This window comes from Vigna unguiculata, chromosome 3 (genome assembly GCF_037176805.1).
Source record: "Vigna unguiculata cultivar grain cowpea cultivar isolate G323 ecotype 2 chromosome 3, ASM3717680v1, whole genome shotgun sequence".
Classification (NCBI taxonomy): domain Eukaryota; kingdom Viridiplantae; phylum Streptophyta; class Magnoliopsida; order Fabales; family Fabaceae; genus Vigna; species Vigna unguiculata.
Genome location: NC_140794.1, coordinates 8383818 through 8399635, shown reverse-complemented (window position 1 = coordinate 8399635; position 15818 = coordinate 8383818). Strand labels below are relative to the sequence as shown.

Here is a 15818-nt window from a genome sequence, read left to right as displayed (position 1 = left end):
CTCCTTGCGCGAAAGAAGGCATAATTCTATTATTATCCTTTGATATAAATTTGAATTAATTATAATTTTAATTTTTTAAATATGATTAGGTAGTTTAACATTTACAAAGCGATATAACCATAAATCATATTGATTTCCAGGTTATATATAGATTTGCCCTTACCATCAACTCGTCTATAATCGAACATACTTTTCATTCTAAATTTTTACACTTACATGTTCTACGTATAAATCTTACATTTTTCAATATTACAATTTTTTTATTTTATAATAATAAGCAGTGAAATTACTTCATATATATTTATTTATAACTCGCACTACATCCAAGTCAATAGTTTCTAGTTGGAAAATAATACTTTAACACTCTTAAAAAAAATAGACTCACTTAACAACTCTCTTTAATAATATAATAATATATATTGAAAATTTTAAATTAGAAAATAAAATAAATATAATTAAAATATCATTATTTTGAGTTGTAACATATGTATTTTTTGTTTTGTTTTTAGTGATGTCACCTCATCACCAATCTTTCTCTCTAGTTATTGTAATTGAAATGGTATAAAAAGGGAGAGAGGGAAATGAGAATTGAGAAAAAGAAGGATAAAGATAGGAGAAAAAGAAAGAATATTATAAATAAGAATGAAAAAAATTATTTTAGATTGATTTTCATCCATAGTTAATTTGCTGATTTATTGGATTTGAAAATAGAAATGGATGAAATATTTATAATTTATCTCACACATAAATAGGAATTTTTTGTCAAATGTTTTGGATCAAGAGAGGTTATAAGCATTACAATACTACTTTTGTGTTAGGAGAGTTAAATTTTATTTGTGATGTGTTTTTTGAAATTATTTTTGTAGACAGATTGGTGTATCTTAACGTCTCATTCTTTTAGGTATATATATTCGTTAATGATGATAATAAAAAAACATTCTCATCTTTAATATATTGTGTAAAGATGTACCACGAGGCCTGCAAATGCAATATTAAATGATTTCTGGATTTTTCGTATGTGAGACAAAAGTGTTATCATGCAAGTAAATTAAGGATAACATAGTTTATACCTTATTTTTTATATATAAAAATAATAAACTATACATATGCATTATTGCAATTGATGCTAAGAATACTCACGAAACTTATCCGAAAGCAAAGAATAATATGTAAACCTGACTCGTACTATAGAATCAATGTGTAATGAAACACCTATTTAACATCTAAAATCATGGTACGAGTTTAACTAGATGACCTCAAAACTTCATACATAAAAGCAACAGTGCCAGAAATTGTTCCATTCCATTATTGACATTATTTAACATTCGAAGAAAAACAAGTTGTGTGTTTTATTTTTGCCTTTCACATTACAAGTAGAATGCGTAAGACTTATGGTCACACATTAAACATACGATGCTTGTTCTAAGAAAACAAGCACACTGATGAATACGAAGTTCATAGTTCAAAGAGGAGAGTAATCCAATCTTTTTTTATCAGGTTTAACGCGAATAGCTGGTTTCTCTTTGATTGGGAAAGCAACAAAAAAGTTGATCGCACAAACTCCCGCCTCATTGCCTGTATTTCTTTGAATCCAAATGTAACCATCCATTCCCCAATCTTTTCCCCATGAATTTTTCACGATCCAATAATCTACACCATCCACTGAATCATAACCCACAATTAAAACAAAGTGGTTTATCCCATATGGGCTTGAACAATTTCCTCCCTCATATATACCCTGCACAAATCAATGAAATTAATAACAATAACAACATTGAAACTATATTACTGTCACTACTTACGTCAGTGTAGAAAAAGAAATCCCTTCCGTCCATGGCCGCACTAATTGGTTGCTCAAAGGTGGCGCACAACAGTGCTTCGTCTGCCTCTGCTGCTGAACTATAATTTGTTATTAAATATCCGTCAAAACTGTCAATTGTAACCGCGTTTTGTGCCTACTTCCAGAAAAGATGCACAAACAAAAAGAGATGAAAGGGTAATTAATGGTTATATCAACACAATTTGTCAAAAGGTAAAAAATGATAATCACATTCAGAAACCTTATTGGATTTGCAGGTGCCATTTTCTGCCCTATAAGGATAATCAACTTCTGTGGCAATCCCACCATTTTCTATAACCCATTCGAATGCATGGAAGTGATATCCACCCTCACAACCGCTGGCTTTAGACACACAATCTATGATTTCTTGTTCAGAAACACTAACAAGGTTGCCTGTAACTATTGCGTTTGTTGCTTCTATGGCTCCAGTGGCAGAAAAGGCCCATCCACTTCCTATATCAACATGGTTTCGTACTCCAAAGTCATTTCAATGGAAAAAAAAAAATTAAAAAAATTGTTCTTTTAGAAATTAAAGTAAGGTAAGTTAATTAATTGCGTACCGCAGTGCGCTTGGTTCTTTACTTCTGTGATGACACCCTTGTTTCTCCAGTCCCATGATGCTGGTGCATCGTCACAAGAGAATTTATCCTTCTTCATTTTCTTGTTGGCCATGTTGACGTGCTGTGACACATCCTTGGGATCTTGCAAGTACATTTTGCTCAACTCTTCAGGAGTGATGTCAGCGAACTTGTTCAACCCCAAACGATGGGAATGGGTTGATTTTCTGTTTGCATTCACGTGCCTGATATAGTTCAAATTCTTATGGAAAACCTCAAACCTTTCTGCATCTTCTTCTTGGTTCTGGTAGACACGTCCATGCTCCTTCTTCCACAGTTGGAACAGTGTTGACACCTGTTCCTGTGTGGTAAACTTGGCTAGGTCAAGGTCCAATATGGAACTAGAAGAAGAGAGACCCAAGAGGGAGAAAAGAAGAAACACAAAGAAAGCCATGATCGACCTGGTTGAAAATTTCATGTTAGTGAAGAGGGTTACTTGCACCATCTCGTATATATAGAGGTTATATTGTAATGATGAAGTTCCTACTGGGTATATGTTTTTGGTTTGGATTTCTGATATTATTCAATGAATTGTGAGGCTTATACAAGCCAGAAAGGATTGACAGAGACCACATAACAAAGGATTATCTTTTAATAACTTTCTTTCTTTAGGATTTGGCTGTTTCTCTAGTTTTTGGTAATATGATAAACGTGTATAATTCTATGGTTGTGTACAAGTATACCGCGAATAATTAGATATTATACAATGCACCGGTAATTACAATACAACCCTTACGTTCTAATGGTGAGTTTATAAGTTTGTTAATAATTTTCAAAATTATTTCTAATTTACACTACTTCAATTCAAGCATATAGGTTAGTTTTGCTTGTCATTTTCTTTCTTCAATGTGACATATATATAAGTTTCTTATTAATTTATTTATTTTTAAAATGTGGATTTTTCACGGCGTGGCTTTTTTATGATAATGAACCGGAAAAAATTAGCATTGTTTGCTGATAGCGGAGACTTTCAAGACGTTGCAAATTTTAGATAAAATGAATCTGATAAATAAAGATAACGAAGAGTTTAATACCGAAACAACTAGCATTACAAAAATGTTTCAAATTAGTTGAAAAAAAATTCATCTCCATCAAATATGACGCTAATAGTGTCGGCCATACGTATTGTGTCTGCATCAAGTATTACTTAAGAAATACAATAAAAGTAAAGATGAAGATAATGAAGATGTGGTTTGTGTTCTTACTTCACCATTCGTGCACACATAGCTACGGTGTTCCTTGCCACATATTTTGAATACAATAATCTCCACGATTTTTGAATGTTAAATTATTTTCATATCTATCTATCCTTTTTCTAATTTTGGTATTGTCTGTTTCCCTGCATACATCCTTGTATTCTTGTTGAACTATGCTCTTACAAGGGGTTTAGATGTCAACAAGATCCTCCTCAGTCTTGTTGTCAATCTTGTAGTACGTGATGTGCTCGTTGTGATGTTAAGATGAGGTTGTTTGGTTTTGGCGAGATGTGATGCGGATGAAACATGTAAAGATATTTCCATCCTCAAGTCATTAATTGTCAAATATAATAATTATAAAAAATATACTACAACAATTAAATTTTGAAAACTTTTTTTACAACCGGCTGATATCCTCTAAATCATTTTCTATTTTCTTATTTCTCTACATTTCAAAATCATTAAAAGGATGTTCATGTTGTAAAAAAAAATTATCAAAATTAGTTGATATAGTAACATTTTCCAATAACTATAACAATAAATGAGTCAACATTTTTACTTGGGAAACAATATCTCATTTTTACACTTTGTCACATGGAATTATTTTTTGTCCTGAACGAGCATTTATTAAAGGATAATGATATTTTAATTCACTTTTTTTTATCTATGCTTAACCCACTACTTCAAACACCCTTAGATCATCACATTACACCACTACAAAAAATTAAAATAAATTGAAGGGTGTTTGAAGTGATGAGTTAAAAGTGAGTTAAAAAAAGTTGATCAAATTATCATTATCCTTTATTAAATCTAATATTGGGATACCTACTAATATTGGGATACCTACATAATTATCTGTTTAGAGTGTTTAATCTTCTGACTATCTTAATCATGTTTGATAATTGACCTTATCATGTTTTTTATTATATTTATTTTTATCTGTTATTGATATTTTTATTATTATATTTTTAAATGATTAAAGGTTTAGTTAATAAGTTTAGAAAAGATAAATTTTTTATCTTTCATTAGATAATTAAGATTTTATTAGATAATTTTTGAAAAGATAAGTATTTTATCTTTTATTAGATAATAAGATTTTATTAGATAATTTTGGAAATGATAAGTATTTGGATTTTATTTGTGAAATATTTTCTAGATAATAAGTGGAAATCTCATAAGATTTGAAGAATATATTCAAGAAATGAGAATCTCAAAAGATGAAAGATATATCAATTACAAGTTATTCAAGTACAAATTTCAGACCTAGTCTAATTTTGAAAAGTTTATGAATAGAAAGTTTTAAAAAGTTACAATTTATTCTTGAAATTCTTTGATGATCTTTGGAGGCAGAGGTGGTGCATTTTGGAGGCTGTGGAAGCATTCAACATTATTTTTTTGTTTTAATGCTTAGAATGTATAGGAGTAATTAACTTCCGTATTCACGAGGGTTGAAAATAATGTATCTTAACTATTTATGATTTTAGCTATTTAATATACTTATTTTCCATACTCTTGTATTCTATTCTCAATATTAACGACATGAGTTGATTAATTGCATATTTGTGGGTAGCTAATCATTAGACACGATATTAAAACCTAAACTAGAATCGAGCAACTAAATGATTGTGGTTGTGCATCTAGACATAGAGTACATTATTAGTCATTCTTAACATCTAATCTATATGACTAACGTGAACTTTTAATAAGAAAAAGATCTAAGGCATTAGGGTTCTTAATAATAAGTTTAGACTTGTCTATAAGACATTAGAACTTGTTAAATAGTGGTATGAATGCTAGAGTAGGAATTAGAAGTATATTGTTTACTCTTTTACATATTGATTTGATGCATGAAATTTAGCCCACTGAACTATTTACCACATAAGAACTTTCACCAATTTAATTCCTTGATAGATTTTAAAATTTTCCGAACATTCAATATTCAATATTTATTTTATCATTCAAAATTTTTGTCTAAATTAGTAAAGAATCATGGTTTTCTAAACAATTACTACTAAGTTTTTCTTCTAATGTTTCCTTGTTTTGTACGAGAGGTAAGATTCTTGTAGATCAATAATTATACAATCCTGAAATTGAAAGAACAATACAAGGGAACAACAATATACAAAGGATACTTTTCAAGGAAGCACGTGAAGTCCCATCAAGAGAAGCAGAAAGCATTTCATATTTTTCATATTTCTCTCATTCAACCATTAGATATGGCTAGAGCAAGTCAAGGACAATGTACTCTAGGAGAATATTCAACATTCACAGGCTATTAAATTTCAACAATATTGTCAAACCAATTGTGAATGTAACTAATATGAAGATGAGCCGCTCTTATTCAACTGGTGCAAAGTAATCAGTTTCATGGGTTATCTTATGAAAATCCACACACTCACTTGGTCACATTCTTGGAAATATACAGCATGGTCAAGATTAACCAGGTACCTGACAAACCTATTCGTCTAAATTTGTTTCCTTTTTCATTGGTAGGTAACGCAAAGTTGTGGTTACACTCTTTTCATGAGAATAGCTTAAATGTTTAGGATGATGTTGTTACAAAGTTTCTACACAATTTTTTTCCTCAAAGGTTAACCAATGGAAACAAGAAATATCTTCATCAATGACGATAAAAAGGAAGAACAACAACACAAAAGCAAAATTATGAATACTGAATATGGTTTTCCCTTCCATGAAATCAAAAGAAATGCTAAGAGGGTTGTGGCAGAGTATGAAATCACATAGTGGAATAGTAATTGCAACAATGAAGAAAGATCCTAAGAGAGAATGGATCGTAACAAATTCTTCTTTTTCCCCTTCCCCTCTCTCTTCTATCAATCTATATTTAGCCTACTTTTTTAGCCAATGAAAATCCTTCATTCTTGAATTAGTTATTTTAGGCCTTGAGCTCCTCCTTGGTTTCACTTGTCCCTGACTCACGTATGATGACTCTTTTACCCCTTCTAATATTGTTACATAATCCTAGTAAACCGAAGCTATTATATGTTTAAGGTTTTCAAGGATGATGAAGGGTTTAAAGTTGCATGGTTCACAACCAATATTTTGAGTTTGAAGGATGGTAAAGCATATGTGTATTACGCAACAAGAAAGAGACACAAAGCTGCTATGAGAGATTATGCTTCGTTTGTTGTGCACTTATGTTGTTGTAATTAGTAGGATTGTAAGGTTTAGAGAGGTTATATAAAGTTCAAAAACTGATTAGAGATTAAAATGTTGAAGTGAACATGAGTTTAGCTTTTGAACAAGTTTAGATAGGTTATAGGCCAATATGATTGACAATTTAACTAAACAACAACAAAAAAGAAATCCAATAGACATAGATCACAAAAGCAGGCTAGCTTGCGGGCTAGAATGTATGCGGCGGGCCAGATTTGAAGAAGAAGAAAAGGATAAAAAAAAAAGGTTTAGATTAAAATTCCCATAAGGTTAATTTGATATTTCATATATTTGATGGAGTGTGGGCTGAAATTTGAGAGAGTGCAAGAAGCAATTGCGGTTGGTTAAAAATGTTAAAAAGAGAGAAGTTAGATCAATGGGCTGGGCCTTGGAAATTGGACCGTATCACAATGATAGGTTGTTTCTTTCTGAAAGAAAATAAAGTAATTTTCTTTACTCATTCCCCGTTAGCACAGCGAATCAGAATCTTACTAACTATAATACCTCACCATTGATTTTTCTAAACCAATTGATCAGCATACTAATCATTATTACTTGTTATTAACTTTTTTATTATACTATTTTATTATATAAATAACTACTTTACCAATATATGAAACAGTTTATTCAAAATATTTAATAGTCCTATAGACTATATGTCCCAACAACCAGACAACAGACCTTTGAAAATGATTAGATTGGCTGTTGCGGTGTCGTTTAAACACATCTACAAACACAAAGAAAGGACAACTAGTAAATCTAGGTTAACACTCTTTTTATTCTATAAATAAATATACAGTACTGTTACATTAATTTTAAAATTAAAAAAATTTATTAAAGTGTTTAAAATATAATTTCTCAATTATCTTACCTCACTTTAAAGGTATATGTTAGGTTTAATTAATCGTAAGGTACCCAGTTTGGTACGAGTGTCAAATTGGTACCCGCTTTTAAAAAAGTGTCAATTGCATCCCAACTTTTGAAAATTGCTTCAATTAGGTCCCTTTCAGACAGAGTTGACTAACGTCGTTAGTCAACGTGCCACGTGTCAATCTGTGGTTTTTTTGATTTTTTAAAAAAAAAAATTTAATTTTTTTTTTTAATTTTAAATTTTTTTTTTAAATTTTTTTTTTAAATTTTTTTTTTAAATTTTTTTTTAAAAAAATAAAAAATGCCACGTGTCAAGTCCCTGTGTGTGACACATGGCATTGTCAGTGCCACGTGGCATTGTAATGCCACGTGTCAGTGTCACTATTAGATGTCATTGTGTTGATTTCGATTTGGTCCCCACATATGTCTTTTTTATTTCAATTTAGTACCTAAGTATGTGTATCTGATTCAATTTTGTCCCAATTTTTTTTTAATAATTAAAATATTTTTGTAATCCATTTTTTATAAGATTAAAAATAATTAAGTATAAATATTTTTACAAAATTAAGTACTAATATTTATAATGTTTCTCTCAATTTCAGACCAAATTTATTATTTGTATGAATGTTATGCTATTTATAAGTACTAAAATGACTTTTACCACTAAATTTTAATATAAATATCAAATACTTAATTTTTTTTAAACTTTTATACTTAATTATTTTTAATTTTATTAAAAAATATTTTAATTATTAAAAATTACTAGGTCAAAATTGAATCAAATACACATAAGTAGGTACTAAATTGAAACGAAAAAACATAAATGGGGACTAAATCGAAATCATCACAATGGCATCTGATAGTGACACTGACACGTGGCATTACTATGCCACGTGGCACACATAGGGACTTGACACGTGGCATTTTTAATTTTTTTTAAAAAAAAATTAAAAAAAAATTAAAAAATTAAAAAAAAATCAAAAAAACCACATATTGACACGTGGCACGTTGACTAACGGCGTTAGTCAACTCTGTCTGAAAGGGACCTAATTGAAGCAATTTTCAAAAGTTGGGATGCAATTGACACTCTTTTGAAAGCGGATACCAATTTGACACTCTAGTACCAAACTGGGTACCTTACGATTAATTAAACCTTTCAATATAGTTTAACCAATCCAATAGCCATCACAGTACCAGAAATATACCAACCTCGATTTCACCACAATCATCAATACTAATTAATCTCATACACAATAATAAAAATCCAACATTTCTAAGCAAGAAAATTTTAGACCTAAATTCCAAAATTTCATACATCACATATCATTCCATAACTCGGATACACAACAAATCACAATATACCATACAAGTTACTAATTCAGGATTTTTACAATTAAAAGCAGTGTAATTAGCTTATGTTATCTGACAAAGCGACTCCGCAAACCCAAACCGCTATAGGACCACAAAAAACGCTTCTAACTCCAGAGAATGCTTTATTTACACATAGAAACATCACAAAAACGATCTGATCACTAATTAGCAGAGACTCATAATGACGACTAAAAAGGTGCATGCAAGTGAAAGAAGGCTCACATGCCACGGTAAACATAAAGAGACCAAGAAATGAGGTTGAAACTCAACTTATGCAAACAGATAAATTAATCGATCCAAATTGAAGAGCTCACATTGAGGATCACTCTTATGATCTCAGATCTTCAATCATACGAGTTTAGAGAAAAAAATCCTTAAAAGTCAAAGAATTCTAGAGAAGTAATTTTTTAGAGAAATAATATATTTTAAAATAATGAAACGTTTATAACAATTTTATTTATATTAAAGCATGCCTTTTAATATTAAAATAATTGAATGTCACTATTTTTAAACCATTATCACTTCTAAAATATCATTTTTTAAAATTTTATATTTATTTTATTAAATCACGGGAAAATTAATTTCATTTATTAAATTAAAAAATACAGAAAAGACAAATATATATTTAAGTTAAAAGTTAAAGGAGATATGACTATCATTATTATTATTTTTTTTTAAAAGTAAGTGTTTATTTTAAAATTAGAAAAATATGAAGATAAGTAAATGCATTTATTCTTATACTATTTATGCTATTTTTCGATCTTTGGTCACTTATTATAAACTTAAATTAATAAGAAAATATCATTCAACGCCTGGATTTGAAATATCCATTCTATTAATTGTGAACTTGAAATACTTGTCAAACAAAAATATGTAAATGACTTGTTGTGAAGACCAACATTTAAGTATTTTTGTCCAATTTTAGACATTTGTTTAATTTAATTAAACTTTAGCTAATTTACCTAATAAAAATAAATTTTATTTTTTTCATTCATAAAACGAGCTTAAGAAATTTAAATAAAACTTAAGATAAAGGAAAAAATTGATTAGATAAAGTTTTGAAGACTAAAACTAGAGCATATTTGAAAAAAAAAACAAGTATTATAATTCTTTCTCTCAAGAAACTAAAATTGAATTTTTTTAATAATTAATATTGGTCGTGTTCTAATAGTATTTTGAATCTCTTAATGAATTACAATTTCTAGTGACATTACTTTATGTTTAAATAAGGAATAAAGTATATATGAAGGGATTATAAAGAAAATGTATTTTATATATTTTAGGGTTGAGCGTTTCTAAAATGATATTTCACCCTCTTTATAATTTGACCTACCTATCAGGTATCTGGAAGAAGCCTCAGCTGGAACCGTGCTGTTCGTTGGCAGGGTCAATGATTAAGAAACTACGTCACACACACAACCAAAAATATCAATTACTAAAATACATTATTTATTTACTTTAATTTTCCTACACACAACACAAAATTACCATGAAATGCAAGGAATTTAATAATAGAGAGCAGAACAAAGACTTGAGAGCTTCAATGGAGGTCCATCACTAAACAACACTTCCATTGTTTTGGCGATAGGATCAACGAACGCCATGGCAGAGCTCACTCCGAAGAAGGAAAACCCGAACCTTCTGCTGGGCCGGTTCGAGCTGGGAAAACTCCTGGGGCACGGAACCTTCGCGAAGGTTCACCACGCCAGGAACATCAAAACCGGGGAAGGAGTGGCCATCAAGATCATAAACAAGGAGAAGATCCTGAAGGGCGGTTTGGTGTCCCACATCAAGCGCGAGATCTCCATCCTCCGCCGCGTCCGCCACCCCAACATCGTCCAACTCTTCGAAGTCATGGCCACCAAAACCAAGATCTACTTCGTCATGGAGTTCGTGCGCGGCGGGGAGCTCTTCAACAAGGTCGCCAAGGGAAGGTTGAAGGAAGAAGTTGCCAGAAAGTACTTCCAGCAGCTGGTTTCCGCGGTGGAGTTTTGCCATGCGCGCGGGGTGTTCCACAGGGACATCAAGCCCGAGAATTTGCTGCTGGATGAGGATGGGAACCTTAAAGTCTCCGACTTCGGACTCAGTGCTGTGTCGGATCAGATTAGGCAGGACGGGCTATTCCACACGTTTTGTGGGACACCCGCGTATGTTGCTCCTGAGGTTTTGGCGCGGAAAGGGTACGATGGTGCCAAGGTTGATATTTGGTCTTGTGGGGTTGTTTTGTTTGTTTTGATGGCGGGGTATTTGCCTTTCCATGACCGTAATGTTATGGCCATGTATAAGAAGATTTACAGGGGCGAGTTTCGGTGTCCCAGGTGGTTCTCTCCTGAACTTACTAGACTTCTCTGTGGGCTTCTTGATACCAACCCTCAGACCAGGATTTCTATTCCTGAAATCATGGAAAATCGGTGGTTCAAGAAGGGTTTCAAGCAGATAAAGTTCTATGTGGAGGATGATAGAGTTTGTAGTTTTGATGATAAGTTGCAGTTCCATGATGGCGGTGGGGATGATGATTTGGCAACATCGGATTCTGAGGTTGAAATTAGGAGGAAGAATAGTCATAATCATAATGCTTCCTTGCCAAGGCCTGCTAGTTTGAATGCATTTGACATCATATCGTTTTCTCAGGGCTTTGATCTCTCTGGGTTGTTTGAGGAAAAAGGGGATGAGGCCAGGTTTGTTTCTTCTGCTCCAGTGTCTAAGATTATATCCAAATTGGAGGAGGTTGCTCAGTTGGTTAGCTTCACGGTGAGGAAGAAAGATTGCAGGGTGAGCTTGGAGGGCTCTAGAGAAGGCGTGAAGGGTCCTTTGACCATTGCAGCTGAGATTTTCGAGTTGACACCTTCCTTGGTGGTTGTGGAGGTCAAGAAAAAGGGAGGGGATAAGGCAGAGTATGATAGGTTTTGTAACTCTGAGTTGAGACCCGCTTTGGAGAATTTGGTTAAGGAGGAATCTGCTTCTTCGTCTCACCATTCTACACACATTGATTCTGAACTGCATCAACGAACATTCTCTGACTCTGCCCTTAACATTCTTTCAGACAGTGAAAGTTTGTATCGACGACAAGACTTGCCTGAAGTAGAAAAAACTAGTATCCGAAAACATGGTGAATCAATATTTGAAATCTCATAGAAAAAGATACTAACATTTAGTATCTGACTGTCTTTGGGAAGAGATTGTTTTTTAAGATTGAAACATGAGAGAAAAAAAAAATGTATGTTTGTATCAGCTAAGGTTTCCAGAAGAATGACAGATGATAATAGGATACTACTTTTTTTCTTGTAATTTTAGGTTGTGTGCATGTTTTAATTTTCTTCTTTTGCCTCAAGAATTGTCCATGTTCGTTTAGGTTTGCTCCTTGACTGGAGTATTAGATGCTACTGTATTTGTATGTCCAAATGTTATGTTGTATTGCAAAAAGCTAATTTGATTTACACACAGTGAATGAAAAAATGTACATGTTCACATGTCTTGCTACATTACTGTGTAATTTGTATGGACTTGTTTTATTTCTTTATTGCGAGCAATGAGAAAATAAGAATGCAGATTTCTTATGAACAAGAGAATAAGATTCCGAGCATAAAACAGAATGTCACAACAACACAGATACGCTGTGTTTTTTGCGTTTCGTCACATTGAACATATGAGAGAATGATTGACTCAACATGTTTGGGAAAGTGGGATTTTTGTGTTATAAACTAAATACATGAAACTTAATGAGGCTTAGATTTCAGAGATCTTTTCTCCCACAATTTACAGATGTAGAGAGAAATGAAAGTATACTAAGTTTTATTGTTTAAATTAGTGCCTATTTCCCCTGAATCATGCTGGTTTTCAGCAACTACATGTTGATATTACATTTTAAGCAAGGGGACTGATTATGCTACGGATGATATTCACTAAAATCTGGAAGCATTTCACATCATTGATAAACTGATAAATGCTCTGAAAAACCTATATACAAAAATAAGCTTGTTAATTTCACACTGGCCCTACACATACACAAGTGGTGCCTATTATTTGACCCAAAATGCTTCAGCAAAACAGACACCATAAGTTGTTTGGAGCGTGGTCCTAACACTGAACATATATTGGTGTTATGTCTACAGATTAAAAAGATGTAACAAAAACGTTTGTGGTTTTAGGTTCATTTTGAGTTGAACTTTGTTATTACATGGTGGATAGAGTTTTTAGGTGTAAATTGACTAGTTAGAAAATGTAATATTAAGTAGGTGTCAACATCTATGGTTTCTGGATCATTTGGTACTTTATGCCGATGCAACCAATTCGCAATTATCTATTCGTGTTTCAACGAGTAGGTTAAATTGTGACTTTGCTTTTTATTTTTTATAAGAAAATATCAATTTGGTTTTCTATTTCTGTTTTAATTTGGTTTTTATTTTGATACAATTAAGTTATTTTTGATAATATTATATTAATTTCACTATGTGTTATTTCGTAATTTTTTTTCCAATTTTTTAAAAAGAAATAAAATTTTGTCACCTATCAATATCAAAGTTAAGTTGCTTTATTTTTATTTTTATTTCAATTTAGTTTTAATTTTTTTTTAAATTATACAATTATATTCCTCTAAAAATTGAAATAAAAATGATTTTTTATATGAATATTATACAAATATTTTCATTAAAATTAATATTTTTATTCAAATTGATAATTTTAATGATATTAAGTTAATCCAAATTTATATTTTATAATGAATTTTATTTAAAATAGTTTTCAAAATTTAAATTTATTTATATTAAATTGTTATAATATTGTTTAAATTTATATTAAAATTTTATATTTGAATTTATATAATTGTTATTTTTAAAACAGCTCAAATATTTATATTAAAATTATTAAGTTATACACATTTTAAAAATATATAATTATTTAAAATATAAATTTTTTAAAAAATTATATTAAAGTATGGTGTGATCAAATATCAACACAAATAAAATATAAAGTTTAAAAGAATTAAAAAAGTTGATAAATTTTTTTTATTTTATGAAATGCGATAAAGAAGGTCAATATATTTGTTAAATTAATTTTTAATTTTTTCTATTAATATTACTTTCTATTAACTATTTTAAAATAATTTTAAATAAAGTTTAATGTAAAATATAAATTTAAATAAACTTTATCTTGTTAAAAAAATATTTAATAAGAATACTTATATATCATTTCTATAAAATTTAAATTTGGTTTCAATTTAGAGAAAAATAAAATTGTTCAATTTTTAAAATATTTATGATTGAATTGAGACAAAATAAAAATAGAGAGATCAAATTAAGATTAAGTTAATGACACCTGGTGTAACCGTGATACGTGACATTATCATTGTCACGTCACAGTTCCACTACCATGTGGTACAATGTCAGCTTGACAATGTGACAAATTTTTAAGGGTTAAGTATCTTTTTAGTCTTTGAACTTTTACCCAAAATTGTAATTCGTCCTTATCTGAAATTTCGATACATTTTGATCCCTAAAGTTTAAAACTGAATTAGTATAATCCTTTTAATCCAATTACATCAACTTTGTTTAACGTGTCAAACACGTTTCATGTTGGTATTGAAATTGTTTATACGGTTTTATACATTCCCGATTTAATATTTGTTAGAAAATGTGTTAGACATCTTAAAAAAAATTAACATAATTGGGTTAAAATAATTATATTTATTCATTTTAAAGTCTAGAAACTAAAATATATCAAAATTTAGAATAAAAACAAATGTCAAATGTAGATCAAAATTCAAAAAGCTAAAAATATACTTAAATAAAATTAACAAATTGACACGTCACATAACAAATTGACACGTCATATATTATTAACAAAAAAGGTCTCGTTACCTCAAATATCCTAAAATAAATACCAAATTAAAACACATAAAAAATACTAAATTAATATTTTTCAACAGGGACAACAAAAACATAATTTAACCTGTAAGCATAATATCTCATCCTTTACCCATTTCAAACCTTGTTCCTTTGTGTGGTTCAGAACAAATGGAAAAGAGTGGTTCTAAATAATTCAAATTGAAGGGGCCCCGGTGCCTAATGGTGACAACTGTTGGGGACTATTTCGATGTTCAAACACTTTTTGCTGTCTCTTTTTCTGCTCTGCCTTTTTATATATATATAAAATTAAAACCAACCTATGAAGTGGAAGGCTGAAAAAGATGCTTAATTTGGGATTTTTATTTATTTTCATCCGTAGGGAATCATCTCAAACATAAAATTTTCCCTGATTGATGAGGATTTGAATAAAGAAGAACAATATATGCCTAAATTATATAAATGATCTTTAATTTTTATCTTTTTTGTTTTTATTCTATTTATCTTTTATCTTTTAAAAGGTTCAAATATTTTGCTTTTTAAAAGTGATTCGCAAGTTCACATCTAAAATTAATTATTTATCCCATACTTCATTTTTCTTCACCACTCATTTTCTTCTTCCTTCGAATTTCAATTGCATTCTCTCCCTTTTCTACCGTATCACATTATTAGAAAAAATAACCTATTTTCTTTACTAGGATATTCTATATTACTTATATTACCGTAGAAAATGAAAGAATTTTTATATCGATTGTCGACCATATAGAATGTGGATATACCACATTGTTTGACTTCTAAAACTGATGTAATGCATTTCATGTTTGATTTAAATATATTGTAAAACGACATTTCTTTTTTAAAATTTGAAGTTAGCCAAAATCAATATAAAAAGTGGATATACCACATT

At 30.3% G+C, this 15818-nt stretch overlaps 1 protein-coding gene and 1 pseudogene across 2 annotated transcripts; one reads left to right on the top strand and one right to left on the bottom strand.

Annotated features, from left to right (window-relative positions):
- Positions 1 to 1283: 1283 nt before the first annotated feature.
- On the bottom strand, positions 1284 to 2955 carry LOC114176879 (P34 probable thiol protease-like). The gene is made up of 4 exons (XM_028062065.2): positions 2401 to 2955; positions 2061 to 2293; positions 1803 to 1955; positions 1284 to 1738 (listed from the first exon to the last, which is right to left on the bottom strand). Exons 1-4 carry the CDS (start codon positions 2900 to 2902, stop codon positions 1463 to 1465), a joined length of 1164 nt encoding a protein of 387 aa, XP_027917866.1. The 5' UTR covers positions 2903 to 2955; the 3' UTR covers positions 1284 to 1462.
- Positions 2956 to 10505: 7550 nt separating this feature from the next.
- On the top strand, positions 10506 to 12551 carry LOC114178443 (CBL-interacting serine/threonine-protein kinase 12 pseudogene; annotated as a pseudogene). The gene has a single exon (XR_014993914.1). The product of XR_014993914.1 is annotated as a CBL-interacting serine/threonine-protein kinase 12 pseudogene (transcript).
- Positions 12552 to 15818: the final 3267 nt, after the last annotated feature.

Coding starts and splice junctions, on each gene's coding strand:
- LOC114176879 (XM_028062065.2), bottom strand. CDS start 2,902: ATGGTGCAAGTAACCCTCTTCACTAACATGAAATTTTCAACCAGGTCG. Junction 2,294..2,400: donor AAAGAACCAAGCGCACTGCG/GTACGCAATTAA, acceptor ATGTTGATATAG/GAAGTGGATGGGCCTTTTCT. Junction 1,956..2,060: donor GCACCTGCAAATCCAATAAG/GTTTCTGAATGT, acceptor TTCTGGAAGTAG/GCACAAAACGCGGTTACAAT.